This window comes from Mustelus asterias, unplaced genomic scaffold, assembly GCF_964213995.1.
Source record: "Mustelus asterias unplaced genomic scaffold, sMusAst1.hap1.1 HAP1_SCAFFOLD_1501, whole genome shotgun sequence".
NCBI classification, from domain to species: domain Eukaryota; kingdom Metazoa; phylum Chordata; class Chondrichthyes; order Carcharhiniformes; family Triakidae; genus Mustelus; species Mustelus asterias.
Window position 1 is genome coordinate 10,001 of NW_027591446.1, and position 15,513 is coordinate 25,513.

The 15,513-nt window shown below is 48.6% G+C and overlaps 1 protein-coding gene across 1 annotated transcript in view; it reads right to left on the bottom strand.

Moving 5' to 3' along the window:
• Positions 1 to 15,513, bottom strand: part of LOC144488377 (myocardin-like) — a gene marked incomplete at its 3' end in the record, with an annotated part of 64,226 nt that overhangs the window by 5,800 nt on the left and 42,913 nt on the right. The window contains exons 2-3 of the mRNA XM_078206446.1: positions 8,237 to 8,302; positions 1,193 to 1,248 (exon numbers count right to left, since the gene is read on the bottom strand). Of these exons, the coding sequence (XP_078062572.1) occupies positions 1,193 to 1,248; positions 8,237 to 8,302 (122 nt within the window). The remainder of the gene's footprint in view (positions 1 to 1,192; positions 1,249 to 8,236; positions 8,303 to 15,513) is intronic.

Here is a 15,513-nt window from a genome sequence, read left to right on the forward strand (position 1 = left end):
GGCGGGGGGGAGAGAGGCGGGGGGGAGAGAGGCGGGGGGGAGAGAGGCGGGGGGAGAGAGGCGGGGGGGAGAGAGGCGGGGGGGAGACAGGCGGGGGGGAGAGAGGTGGGGGGGAGAGAGGCGGGGGGAGAGAGGCGGGGGGGAGAGAGGCGGGGGGGAGAGAGGCGGGGGGGAGAGAGGCGGGGGGGAGAGAGGCGGGGGTGAGAGAGGCGGGGGGGAGAGAGGCGGGGGGGAGAGAGGCGGGGGGGAGAGAGGCGGGGGGGAGAGAGGCGGGGGGGAGAGAGGCGGGGGGGAGAGAGGCGGGGGGGAGAGAGGCGGGGGGGAGAGAGGCGGGGGGGAGAGAGGCGGGGGGGAGAGAGGCGGGGGGAGAGAGGCGGGGGGAGAGAGGCGGGGGGAGAGAGGCGGGGGGGAGAGAGGCGGGGGGGAGAGAGGCAGTGGGGGAGAGAGGCGGGGGGGAGAGAGGCGGGGGGGAGAGAGGCGGGGGGGGAGAGAGGCGGGGGGGGAGAGAGGCGGGGGGGAGAGAGGCGGGGGGGGAGAGAGGTGGGGGGAGAGAGGCGGGGGGGAGAGATGCGGGGGGGAGAGAGGCGGCGAGGGGGTGGGAGAGGCGGGGGTGAGAGAGGTGGGGGGAGAGGGAGGCGGAGGAGAGGGAGATTGAAAGCATGGAAACATCAAAATCAGGAGCAAGATGCTGCACTGTCGGGGGTAGATGTATATACTCTTGGATTTGAGCTCCATAATCCAGGCCGACACTCCCCCGGTGCCAGTACTGAGGGAGCGCGGTGGTTGGAGGCTGGTGGGGGGGTTGTGGTGGTGGTGGTGGTTCCCGGGCATCCCAGGGGAATATTTCTCCCTGAACCAATATCACGAGAAGCAAGTGGGATGATCTGGGACATGGTGAAGTTGTTGTTCTGGGATCTTGCTGTGCTCCAATGCATGCCGCCTCCCCTGACATTTCGTGAGCACAGTTCACAAACAGTCTGCCAGTGAGCGCGACACGATTTGGGAATGACCTGAGGGAGTGGGGGCGGGTGTCAAAGGGGAGAGAGGAGTGCAGCATCCGCAGTGATGGGAGCCCATTTTTGCAAATGGAGGATTTGACCAAGTCTGCCAACAACAATGGGTCATATTCCCGCCCCCCCCCCCCCCGCCAATGGCCCCCCACCCCTTACTCCCAAACACCCCAAAATCTCACCTTCGAACGTTCCAAATTGCCCTGCTGCTCATAGAAAGCTGAGGGACCTTTCAGAGCTGGAAGGGGAAGAAAGCAGAGAGGATTCAACCACCGTGTCCAACCCCGTGCTGTCCCTGTCCTGGGAGTGTTTGATGGGGACAGTGTAGAGGGAGCTTTACTCTATATCTAACCCCGTGCTGTACCTGTCCTGGGAGTGTTTGATGGGGACAGTGTAGAGGGAGCTTTACTCTGTATCTAACCCTGTGCTGTCCCTGTCCTGGGACTGATTGATGGGGACAGTGTAGAGGGAGCTTTACTCTGTATCTAACCCCGTGCAGTACCTGTCCTGGGAGTGTTTGATGGGGACAGTGTAGAGGGAGCTTTACTCTGTATCTAACGCCGTGCTGTACCTGTCCTGGGAGTGTTTGATGGGGACAGTGTAGAGGGAGCTTTACTCTGTATCTAAACCCGTTCTGTCCATGTCCTGGGACTGATTGATGGGGACAGTGTAGAGGGAGCTTTACTCTGTATCTAACCCCGTGCTGTACCTGTCCTGGGAGTGTTTGATGGGGACAGTGGAGAGGGAGCTTTACTCTGTATCTAACCCCATGCTGTACCTGTCCTGGGAGTGTTTGATGGGGACAGTGTAGAGGGAGCTTTACTCTGTATCTAACCCCGTGCTGTATCTGTCCTGGGAGTGTTTGATGGGGACAGTGTAGAGGGAGCTTTACTGTGTATCTAACCCTGTGCTGTCCCTGTCCTGGGAGTGTTTGATGGGGACAGTGTAGAAGCAGCTTTACTCTGTATCTAACCCTGCGCTGTCCCTGTCCTGGGACTGATTGATGGGGACAGTGTAGAGGGAGCTTTACTCTGTATCTAACCCCGTGCAGTACCAGTCCTGAGAGTGTTTGATGGGGACCGTGTAGAGGGAGCTTTACTCTGTATCTAAACCCGTTCTGTCCCTGTCCTGGGACTGATTGATGGGGACAGTGTAGAGGGAGCTTTACTCTGTATCTAACCCTGTGCTGTCCCTGTCCTGGGACTGATTGATGGGGACAGTGTAGAGGGAGCTTTACTCTGTATCTAACCCCATGCAGTACCTGTCCTGGGAGTGTTTGATGGGGACAGTGTAGAGGGAGCTTTACTCTGTATCTAACCCCGTGCTGTACCTGTCCTGGGAGTGTTTGATGGGGACAGTGTAGAGGGAGCTTTACTCGGTATCTAACCCTGTGCTGTCCCTGTCCTGGGAGTGTTTGATGGTGACAGTGGAGAGGGGGCTTTACTCTGTATCTAACCCCGTGCTGTACCTGTCCTGGGAGTGTTTGATGGGGACAGTGTAGAGGGAGCTTTACTCTGTATCTAACCCCGTGCTGTCCCTGTCCTGGGAGTGTTTGATGGGGACAGTGCAGAGGGAGCTTTACTCTGTATCGAACCCCGTGCTGTACCTGTCCTGGGAGAGTTTGATGGGGACAGTGTAGAGGGAGCTTTACTCTGTATCTAACCCCATGCTGTACCTGTCCTGGGAGTGTTTGATGGGGACAGTGTAGAGGGAGATTAACCCTGTATCTAACCCTGCGCTGTCCCTGTCCTGGGACTGATTGATGGGGACAGTGTAGAGGGAGCTTTACTCTGTATCTAACCCCGTGCAGTACCAGTCCTGAGAGTGTTTGATGGGGACCGTGTAGAGGGAGCTTTACTCTGTATCTAAACCCGTTCTGTCCCTGTCCTGGGTCTGATTGATGGGGACAGTGTAGAGGGAGCTTTACTCTGTATCTAACCCTGTGCTGTCCCTGTCCTGGGACTGATTGATGGGGACAGTGTAGAGGGAGCTTTACTCTGTATCTAACCCCGTGCAGTACCTGTCCTGGGAGTGTTTGATGGGGACAGTGTAGAGGGAGCTTTACTCTGTATCTAACCCCGTGCTGTACCTGTCCTGGGAGTGTTTGATGGGGACAGTGTAGAGGGAGCTTTACTCGGTATCTAACCCTGTGCTGTCCCTGTCCTGGGAGTGTTTGATGGTGACAGTGGAGAGGGGGCTTTACTCTGTATCTAACCCCGTGCTGTACCTGTCCTGGGAGTGTTTGATGGGGACAGTGTAGAGGGAGCTTTACTCTGTATCTAACCCCGTGCTGTCCCTGTCCTGGGAGTGTTTGATGGGGACAGTGCAGAGGGAGCTTTACTCTGTATCTAACGCCGTGCTATACCTGTCCTGGGAGAGTTTGATGGGGACAGTGTAGAGGGAGCTTTACTCTGTATCTAACCCCATGCTGTACCTGTCCTGGGAGTGTTTGATGGGGACAGTGTAGAGGGAGATTAACCCTGTATCTAACCCCGTGCTGTACCTGTCCTGGGAGTGTTTGATGGGGACAATGCAGAGGGAGCTTTACTCTATATCTAACCCCGTGCTGTACCTGTCCTGGGAGTGTTTGATGGGGGACAGTGTAGAGGGAGCTTTACTCTGTATCTAACCCTGTGCTGTCCCTGTCCTGGGACTGATTGATGGGGACAGTGTAGAGGGAGCTTTACTCTGTATCTAACCCCGTGCAGTACCTGTCCTGGGAGTGTTTGATTGGGACAGTGGAGAGGGAGCTTTTCTCTGTATCTCACCCCGTGCTGTACCTGTCCTGGGAGTGTTTGATGGGGACAGTGTAGAGGGAGCTTTACTCTGTATCTAAACCCGTTCTGTCCCTGTCCTGGGACTGATTGATGGGGACAGTGTAGAGGGAGCTTTACTCTGTATCTAACCCCGTGCTGTACCTGTCCTGGGAGTGTTTGATGGGGACAGTGTAGAGGGAGCTTTACTCTGTATCTAACCCCATGCTGTACCTGTCCTGGGAGTGTTTGATGGGGACAGTGTAGAGGGAGATTAACCCTGTAACTAACCCCGTGCTGTACCTGTCCTGGGAGTGTTTGATGGGGAGAGTGTAGAGGGAGCTTTACTCTATATCTAACCCCCTGCTGTACCTGTCCTGGGAGTGTTTGATGGGGACAGTGTAGAGGGAGCTTTACTCTATATCTAACCCTGTGCTGTACCTGTCCTGGGAGTGTTTGATGGGGACAGTGTAGAGGGAGCTTTACGCTATATCTAACCCCGTGCTGTACCTGTCCTGGGAGTGTTTGATGGGGGATAGTGTAGAGAGAGCTTTACTCTGTGTCCAACCCCGTGCTGTTCCTGTCCTGGGAGTGTTTGATGGGGACAGTGTAGAAGGAGCATTACTCTGTATCTAACCCCGTGCTGTACCTGTCCTGGGAGTGTTTGATGGGGACAGTGTAGAGGGAGCTTTACTCTGTATCTAACCCCGTGCTGTCCCTGTCCTGGGAGTGTTTGATGGGGACAGTGTAGAGGGAGCTTTACTCTGTATCGAACCCCGTGCTGTCCCTGTCCTGGGAGTGTTTGATGGGGACAGTGTAGAGGGAGCTTTACTCTGTATCGAACCCCGTGCTGTCCCTGTCCTGGGAGTGTCTGATGGGGACAGTGTAGAGGGAGCTTTACTCTGTATCTAACCCCGTGCTGTACCTGTCCTGGGAGTGTTTGATGGGGACGGTGTAGAGGGAGCTTTACTCTGTATCTAACCCTGTGCTGTACCTGTCCTGGGAGCGTTTGATGGGGACAGTGTAGCGGGAGCTTTACTCTGTATCTAACCCCGTGGATAGGGCCGTATGGCAGGGCAAGGTTTATAATTGGGGGAGAGGTAATTATGATGCGATTAGGCAAGAATTAGGGGGCATAAGGTGGGGACAGAAACTGTCAGGGAAAGGAACTAATGAAAAGTGGAACTTTTTCAAGGAACAAATACTGTGTGTTCTTGATAGGTATGTCCCTGTCAGGCAGTGAGGAAATGGCCGAGTGAGGGAACCATGGTTCACAAAAGAGGTGGAATGTCTTGTAAAAAGGAAGACGGAAGCTTATGTAGGGATGAGGAAACTAGGTTCAGATGGCTCGATTGAGGGTTACAAGTTAGCAAGGAATGAGCTGAAAAAGGGGCTTAGGAGAGCTAGGAGGGGACATGGGAAGTCCTTGGCGGGTTGGATCAAGGAAAACCTCAAGGCTTTTTACTCTTACGTGAGGAATAAAAGAATGACCAGGGTGAGGGTGGGGCCGGTCAAGGACAGTAGTGGGAACTTGTGTATGGAATCAGTAGAGATAGGAGAGGTGATGAATGAATACTTTTCTTCAGTGTTCACCAAGGAGAGGGGCCATGTTTTTGAGGAAGAGAAGGTGTTACAGGCTAATAGGCTGGAGGAAGTAGATGTTCGGAAGGAGGATGTACTAGCAGTTTTGAATAAACTGAAGGTCGATAAGTCCCCTGGGCCTGATGAAATATATCCCAGGATTCTTTGGGAGGCAAGGGATGAGGTTGCAGAGCCTTTGGCTTTGATCTTTGGGGCCTCACTGTCCACGAGGATGGTGCCAGAGGACTGGAGAGTGGCGAATGTTGTTCCTCTGTTTAAGAAAGGGAATAGAAATGACCCTGCTAATTATAGGCCGGTTAGTCTTACTTCGGTGGTTGGTAAGTTGATGGAAAAGGTCCTTAGGGATGGGATTTACGACCATTTAGAAAGATGCGGATTAATCCGGGATAGTCAGCACGGATTTGTGAAGGGCAAGTCGTGCCTCACAAATTTGATAGAATTCTTTGAGGAGGTAACTAAGTGTGTTGATGAAGGTAGTACAGTTGATGTCATATACATGGATTTTAGTAAGGCATTTGATAAGGTCCCCCATATGATGAAAATAAGGAGGTGTGGGATAGAGGGAAAGTTGGCCGATTGGATAGGTAACTGGCTATCTAACCGAAGACAGAGGGTGGTGGTGGATGGAAAATTTTCGGACTGGAGGCAGGTTGCTAGCGGAGTGCCACAGGGATCAGTGCTTGGTCCTCTGCTATTTGTGATTTTTATTAATGACTTAGAGGAGGGGGCTGAAGGGTGGATCAGTAAATTTGCTGATGACACCAAGATTGATGGAGTAGTGGATGAGGTGGAGGGCTGTTGTAAACTGCAAAGAGACATAGATAGGATGCAAAGCTGGGCTGAAAAATGGCAGATGGAGTTTAACCCTGATAAATGTGAGGTGATTAATTTTGGTAGGACAAATTTAAATGTGGATTACAGGGTCAAAGGTAGGGTTCTGAAGACTGTGGAGGAACAGAGAGATCTTGGGGTCCATATCCACAGATCTCTGAAGGTTGCCACTCAAGTGGATAGAGCTGTGAAGAAGGCCGATAGTGTGTTAGCTTTTATTAACAGGGGGTTGGAGTTTAAGAGCCGTGGGGTTATGCTGCAACTGTACAGGACCTTGGTGAGACCACATTTGGAATATTGTATGCAGTTCTGGTCACCTCACTATAAGAAGGATGTGGAAGCGCTGGAAAGAGTGCAGAGGAGATTTACCAGGATGCTGCCTGGTTTGGAGGGTAGGTCTTATGAGGAAAGGTTGAGGGAGCTAGGGCTGTTTTCTCTGGAGCGGAGGAGGCTGAGGGGAGACTTAATAGAGGTTTATAAAATGATGAAGGGGATAGATAGAGTGAACGTTCAAAGACTATTTCCTCGGGTGGATGGAGCTATTACAAGGTGGCATAACTATAGGGTTCGTGGTGGGAGATACAGGAAGGATATCAGAGGTAGGTTCTTTACGCAGTGAGTGGTTGGGGTGTGGGATGGTCTGCCTGCAGTGATAGTGGAGTCAGACACTTTAGGAACATTTAAGCGGTTATTGGATAGGCACATGGAGCACACCAGGATGATAGGGAGTGGGATAGCTTGATCTTGGTTTCAGATAAAGCTTGGCACAACATCGTGGGCCGAAGGGCCTGTTCTGTGCTGTACTGTTCTATGTTCTAACCCCGTGCTGTACCTGTCCTGGGAGTGTTTGATGGGGACAGTGTAGAGGGAGCTTTACTCTCTATCTAACCCCGTGCTGTACCTGTCCTGGGAGTGTTTGATGGGGGACAGTGTAGAGGGAGCTTTACTCTGTATCTAACTCCGTGCTGTACCTGTCCTGGGAGTGTTTGATGGGGGACAGTGTAGAGGGAGCTTTACTCTGTATCTAACCCCGTGCTGTACCTGTCCTGGGAGTGTTTGATGGGGACAGTGTCGAGGGAGCTTTACTCTGTATCTAACCCCGTGCTGTACCTGTCCTGGGAGTGTTTGATGGAGACAGTGTAGAGGGAGCTTTACTCTGTATCTAACCCCGTGCTGTCCCTGTCCTGGGAGTGTTTGATGGGGACAGTGTAGAGGGAGCTTTACTCTGTATCTAACCCCATGCTGTCCCTGTCCTGGGAGTGTTTGATGGGGACAGTGTAGAGGGAGCTTTACTCTGTATCTAACTCCGTGCTGTACCTGTCCTGGGAGTGTTTGATGGGGACAGTGTAGAGGGAGCTTTACTCTGTATCTAACCCCGTGCTGTACCTGTCCTGGGAGTGTTTGATGGGGACAGTGTAGAGGGAGCTTTACTCTGTATCTAACCCCGTGCTGTCCCTGTCCTGGGAGTGTTTGATGGGGACAGTGTAGAGGGAGCTTTACCCTGTATCTAACCCCGTGCTGTACCTATCCTGGGAGTGTTTGATGGGGACAGTGTAGAGGGAGCTTTACTCTGTATCGAACCCCGTGCTGTCCCTGTCCTGGGAGTGTCTGATGGGGACAGTGTAGAGGGAGCTTTACTCTGTATCTAACCCCGTGCTGTCCCTGTCCTGGGAGTGTTTGATGGGGACAGTGTAGAAGGAGCTTTACTCTGTAACCCCGTGCTGTACCTGTCCTGGGAGTGTTTGATGGGGACAGTGTAGAGGGAGATTAACCCTGTATCTATCCCCGTGCTGTACCTGTCCTGGGAGTGTTTGATGGGGACAGTGTAGATGGAGCTTTACTCTGTATCTAACCCCGTGCTGTACCTGTCCTGGGAGTGTTTGATGGGGACAGTGTAGAAGGAGCTTTACTCTGTAACCCCGTGCTGTACCTGTCCTGGGAGTGTTTGATGGGGACACTGTAGAGGGAGCTTTACTCTCTATCTAACCCTGTTTGGCATGAATCAGGCACTAGTAACGTTCCCCCAGCCTGATTTCTTACGTGGCATGATGCCTTGTTCAGCGAGCTGCTCCCGTGTCCGTCGATGCTGTAGTCTTAGCTGGAGAACTGTAGGGAGAAGAGAATGAGACACACTCAGACTCCATGCTGGAATATCATTGACTTACATACTGCAGACCGACACTCCCCCTGGTGCCAGTACTGAGGGAGTGCTGCACTGTCGGGGGTAGATGTATATACTCTAGGATTTGAGCTCCATAATCAGGACACCCCCCCACCGTCGAAGGAGCCTTGGCGAGTCACTGCAGTACACCTTGTGGATGGTACACACGGCTGCCACTGTTTGAGGAGTGAAACATAGAGTCCCGACAGTGCATGTTATACACACTGAGCAATCTCCTGCAGTCGATATTACACACACACTGGGGAATCGATTACACTGGATATTACACACACTGGGGAATCGATTACACTGGATATTACACACACTGTGGAATCGATTACACTGGATATTACACACACTGGGAAATCTATTACACTGGATATTACACACACTGGGGAATCTATTACACTGGATATTACACACACTGGGGAATCTATTACACTGGATATTACACACACTGGGGAATCGATTACACTGGATATTACACACACTGGGGAATCGATTACACTGGATATTACACACACTGGGGAATCGATTACACTGGATATTACACACACTGGGGAATCGATTACACTGGATATTACACACACTGGGGAATCTATTACACTGGATATTACACACACTGGGGAATCGATTACACTGGATATTACACACACTGGGGAATCGATTACACTGGATATTACACACACTGGGGAATCGATTACACTGGATATTACACACACTGGGGAATCTATTACACTGGATATTACACACACTGGGGAATCGATTACACTGGATATTACACACACTGGGGAATCGATTACACTGGATATTACACACACTGGGGAATCGATTACACTGGATATTACACACACTGGGGAATCTATTACACTGGATATTACACACACTGGGGAATCGATTACACTGGATATTACACACACTGGGGAATCGATTACACTGGATATTACACACACTGGGGAATCGATTACACTGGATATTACACACACTGGGGAATCGATTACACTGGATATTACACACACTGGGGAATCGATTACACTGGATATTACACACACACTGGGGAATCGATTACACTGGATATTACACACACTGGGGAATCGATTACACTGGATATTACACACACTGGGGAATCGATTACACTGGATATTACACACACTGGGGAATCGATTACACTGGATATTACACACACTGGGGAATCGATTACACTGGATATTACACACACTGGGGAATCGATTACACTGGATATTACACACACTGGGGAATCTATTACACTGGATATTACACACACTGGGGAATCGATTACACTGGATATTACACACACTGGGGAATCTATTACACTGGATATTACACACACTGGGGAATCGATTACACTGGATATTACACACACTGGGGAATCTATTACACTGGATATTACACACACTGGGGAATCGATTACACTGGATATTACACACACTGGGGAATCGATTACACTGGATATTACACACACTGGGGAATCGATTACACTGGATATTACACACACTGGGGAATCTATTACACTGGATATTACACACACTGGGGAATCGATTACACTGGATATTACACACACTGGGGAATCGATTACACTGGATATTACACACACTGGGGAATCGATTACACTGGATATTACACACACTGGGGAATCGATTACACTGGATATTACACACACTGGGGAATCGATTACACTGGATATTACACACACACTGGGGAATCGATTACACTGGATATTACACACACTGGGGAATCGATTACACTGGATATTACACACACACTGGGGAATCGATTACACTGGATATTACACACACTGGGGAATCGATTACACTGGATATTACACACACTGGGGAATCGATTACACTGGATATTACACACACTGGGGAATCGATTACACTGGATATTACACACACTGGGGAATCGATTACACTGGATATTACACACACTGGGGAATCGATTACACTGGATATTACACACACTGGGGAATCGATTACACTGGATATTACACACACTGGGGAATCGATTACACTGGATATTACACACACTGGGGAATCGATTACACTGGATATTACACACACTGGGGAATCGATTACACTGGGTATTACACACACTAGGGAATCGATTACACTGGATATTACACACACACTGGGGAATCTATTACACTGAATATTACACACACTGGGGAATCGATTACACTGGATATTACACACACACTGGGAAATCTATTACACTGGATATTACACACACTGGGAAATCTATTACACTGGATATTACAGACACTGGGGAATCTATTACACTGGACATTACACACACTGGGGAATCGATTACACTGGATATTTCACACACACTGGGAAATTTATTACACTGGATATTACACACACACTGGGAAATCTATTACACTGGATATTACACACACTGGGGAATCTATTACACTGGATATTACACACACACTGGGAAATCTATTACACTGGATATTACACACACACTGGGGAATCGATTACACTGGATATTTCACACACTGGGAAATCTCGTACACTGGATATTACACACACTGGGAATCTATTACACTGGATATTACACACACTGGGAATCGATTACACTGGATATTTCACACACACCGGGAAATCTATTACACTGGATATTACACACACACTGGGAAATCTATTACACTGGATATTACACACACACTGGGAAATCTATTACACTGGATATTACACACACTGGGAAATCTATTACACTGGATATTACACACACACTGGGGAATCGATTACACTGGATATTTCACACACTGGGAAATCTCGTACACTGGATATTACACACACTGGGAATCTATTACACTGGATATTACACACACTGGGAATCTATTACACTGGATATTACACACACTGGGGAATCTATTACACTGATATTACAGACACTGGGGAATCTATTACACTGGACATTACACACACTGGGGAATCAATTACACTGGATATTTCACACACACTGGGAAATTTATTACACTGGATATTACACACTGATTCGGGGGGGGGGAGGGATCCTGAGTAGTGGGGCTGAAAGTGAGGGATGCATGGATGGGGACTGCAATGCACGGCATTGCAGAGGTGGGGTGGAGCAGGGTTTGAAATGTGTATACTTCAATGCCAGGAGTATTCGCAATAAAGTGGGTGAACTTGCAGCGTGGATCAGTACCTGGGACTTCGATGTTGTGGCTATTTCAGAGACATGGATAGAGCAGGGGCAGGAATGGATGCTGCAGGTCCCGGGGTTCAAATGTTTTAGTCGAAGTAGGGAAGGAGGTAGAAGAGGGGGAGGGGTAGCATTATTGGTCAGAGATTGTATCACAGTGTCAGAGAGGAGGTTTGATGAGGACTTATCTGTTGAGGTAGTATGGGCGGAGATTAGAAATAGGAGAGGAGAGGTCACCCTGTTGGGAGTCTTTTATAGACCTCCTAAAAGTTCTAGAGAGGTTGAGGAAAGGATTGCGGAGTCAATCCTGCTTAGGAGTGAAAGTAATAGGGCAATTGTTATGGGGGATTTTAACTTGACTAATATTGACTGGAATTGTTATAGCTCTAGCTCGTTAGAGGGGTCAGTTTTTGTTCAAAGCGTGCAGGAAGGTTTTTTGACTCAGTATGTAGACAGGCCAACTAGAGGTGAGGCTATATTGGATCTGGTGCTGGGAAATGAGCCAGACCAGGTGCTAGACTTGGAAGTTGGTGTGCATTTTGGTGATAGTGACCACAATTCGGTTACGTTCACCTTAGTGATGGAAAGGGATAGGCATGAACCTCGGGCCAGTGGTTTTAGCTGGGGGAAGGGTAATTATGAGGCTATTAGGAGAGAATTAGGAAACATAGGTTGGACTAGGAGATTACAGGGACTGGGAACGTCCGACATGTGGAGTTTTTTCAAGGAGCAGCTACTGCGAGTCTGTGATAGGTATGTCCCTGTCAGGCAAGGAGGAATTGGTAGGGCTAGGGAACCGTGGTGCACCAAAAAAGTTTCTTTGTTGGTTAAAAAGAAAAAGGAGGCTTATGTTCGGATGAGACGTGAGCACTCGGGTAGTGCACTAGAAAGCTTTAGATTGGCTAAGAGGGAGTTGAAGAGCGAGCTTAGAAGGGCTAAAAGGGGACATGAGAAGACTTTGGCGGATAGGGTTAAAGAGAATCCTAAGGCGTTCTATAGGTATGTCAAGAACAGAAGGTTGGTTAGGGCAAGTTTAGGGCCAGTTATAGATGGCAGAGGGAAGTTATGTGTGGAACCGGAGGAGATTGGTGAAGCATTGAACCAATATTTCTCTTCGGTGTTCACGCAAGGGGACATGAATATAGCTGAGGAGGACACTGGGTTGCAAGGGAGTAGAATAGACAGTATTACAGTTGATAAGGAGGATGTGCAGGATATTCTGGAGGGTCTGAAAATAGATAAATCCCCTGGTCCGGATGGGATTTATCCAAGGATTCTCTGGGAGGCAAGAGAAGTGCTTGCAGAGCCTCTGGCTCTGATCTTCAGGTCGTCGTTGGCCTCTGGTATAGTACCAGAAGATTGGAGGTTAGCGAATGTTGTCCCATTGTTTAAGAAGGGGAACAGAGACTTCCCCGGGAATTATAGACCGGTGAGTCTCACTTCTGTTGTCGGCAAGATGTTGGAAAAAATTATAAGGGATAGGATTTATAGTTATTTGGAGAGTAATGAATTGATAGGTGATAGTCAGCATGGTTTTGTGGCAGGTAGGTCGTGCCTTACTAACCTTATTGAGTTTTTTGAGAAAGTGACCAAGGAGGTGGATGGGGGCAAGGCAGTGGACGTGGTATATATGGATTTTAGTAAGGCGTTTGATAAGGTTCACCATGGTAGGCTTCTGCAGAAAATGCAGATGTATGGGATTGGGGGTGATCTAGGAAATTGGATCAGGAATTGGCTAGCGGATAGGAAACAGAGGGTGGTGGTTGATAGTAAATATTCATCATGGAGTGCGGTTACAAGTGGTGTACCTCAGGGATCTGTTTTGGGGCCACTGCTGTTTGTAATATTTATTAATGATCTGGATGAGGGTATAGTTGGGTGGATTAGCAAATTTGCTGATGACACCAAAGTCGGTGGTGTGGTAGACAGTGAGGAAGGGTGTCGTAGTTTGCAGGAAGACTTAGACAGGTTGCAAAGTTGGGCCGAGAGGTGGCGGATGGAGTTTAATGCGGAGAAGTGTGAGGTAATTCACTTTGGTAGGAATAACAGATGTGTTGAGTATAGGGCTAACGGGAGGACTTTGAATAGTGTGGAGGAGCAGAGGGATCTAGGTGTATGTGTGCATAGATCCCTGAAAGTTGGGAATCAAGTAGATAAGGTTGTTAAGAAGGCATATGGTGTCTTGGCGTTTATTGGTAGGGGGATTGAATTTAGGAGTCGTAGCGTTATGTTGCAACTGTACACAACTCTGGTGCGGCCGCACTTGGAGTACTGTGTGCAGTTCTGGTCCCCACATTACAGGAAGGATGTGGAGGCTTTGGAGAGGGTGCAGAGGAGGTTTACCAGGATGTTGCCTGGTATGGAGGGGAGATCCTATGAGGAGAGGCTGAGGGATTTGGGATTGTTTTCGCTGGAAAGGCGGCGGCTAAGAGGGGATCTTATTGAAACATATAAGATGATTAGAGGTTTAGATAGGGTGGATAGTGATAGCCTTTTTCCTCTGATGGAGAAATCCAGCACGAGGGGGCATGGCTTTAAATTGAGGGGGGGTAGTTATAGAACCGATGTCAGGGGTAGGTTCTTTACCCAGAGGGTGGTGAGGGATTGGAATGCCCTGCCAGCATCAGTAGTAAATGCGCCTAGTTTGGGGGCGTTTAAGAGATCCGTAGATAGGTTCATGGACGAAAAGAAATTGGTTTAGGTTGGAGGGTCACAGTTTTTTTTTTTAACTGGTCGGTGCAACATCGTGGGCCGAAGGGCCTGTTCTGCGCTGTAATGTTCTATGTTCTATTACACACACACTGGGAAATCTATTACACTGGATATTACACACACACTGGGAAATCTATTACACTGGATATTACACACACTGGGGAATTGATTACACTGGATATTACACACACACTGGGAAATCTATTACACTGGATATTACACACACACTGGGAAATCTATTACACTGGATATTACACACACACACCGGGAAATCTATTACACTGGATATTACACACACTGGGGAATCTATTACACTGGATATTACACACACTGGGGAATCTATTACACTGGATATTACACACACTGGGGAATCTATTACACTGGATATTACACACACACTGGGAATCTATTACACTGGATATTACACACACTGGGGAATCTATTACACTGGATATTACACACACTGGGGAATCTATTACACTGGATATTACACACACTGGGGAATCTATTACACTGGATATTACACACACTGGGGAATCTATTACACTGGATATTACACACACTGGGGAATCGATTACACTGGATATTACACACACACTGGGAAATCTATTACACTGGATATTACACACACTGGGGAATCGATTACACTGGATATTACACACACTGGGAAATCTATTACACTGGATATTACACACACACTGGGGAATCGATTACACTGGATATTTCACACACTGGGAAATCTAGTACACTGGATATTACACACACTGGGAATCTATTACACTGGATATTACACACACTGGGAATCTATTACACTGGATATTACACACACTGGGGAATCTATTACACTGATATTACAGACACTGGGGAATCTATTACACTGAATATTACACACACTGGGGAATCGATTACACTGGATATTACACACACTGGGGGAATCTATTACACTGGATATTATACACACTGGGGAATCTATTACATGGGATATTACACACACTGGGAATCTATTACACTGGATATTACACACACACTGGGGAATCTATTACATTGGATATTAGACACACTGGGGAACCTATTACACTGGATATTATACACACTGGGGACTCTATTACACTGGATATTACACACACTGGGAATCTATTACACTGGTATTACACACACTGGGGAATCTATTACACTGGATATTAGACACTGGGGAACGTATTACACTGGATATTATACACACTGGGGAATCTATTACACTGGATATTACACA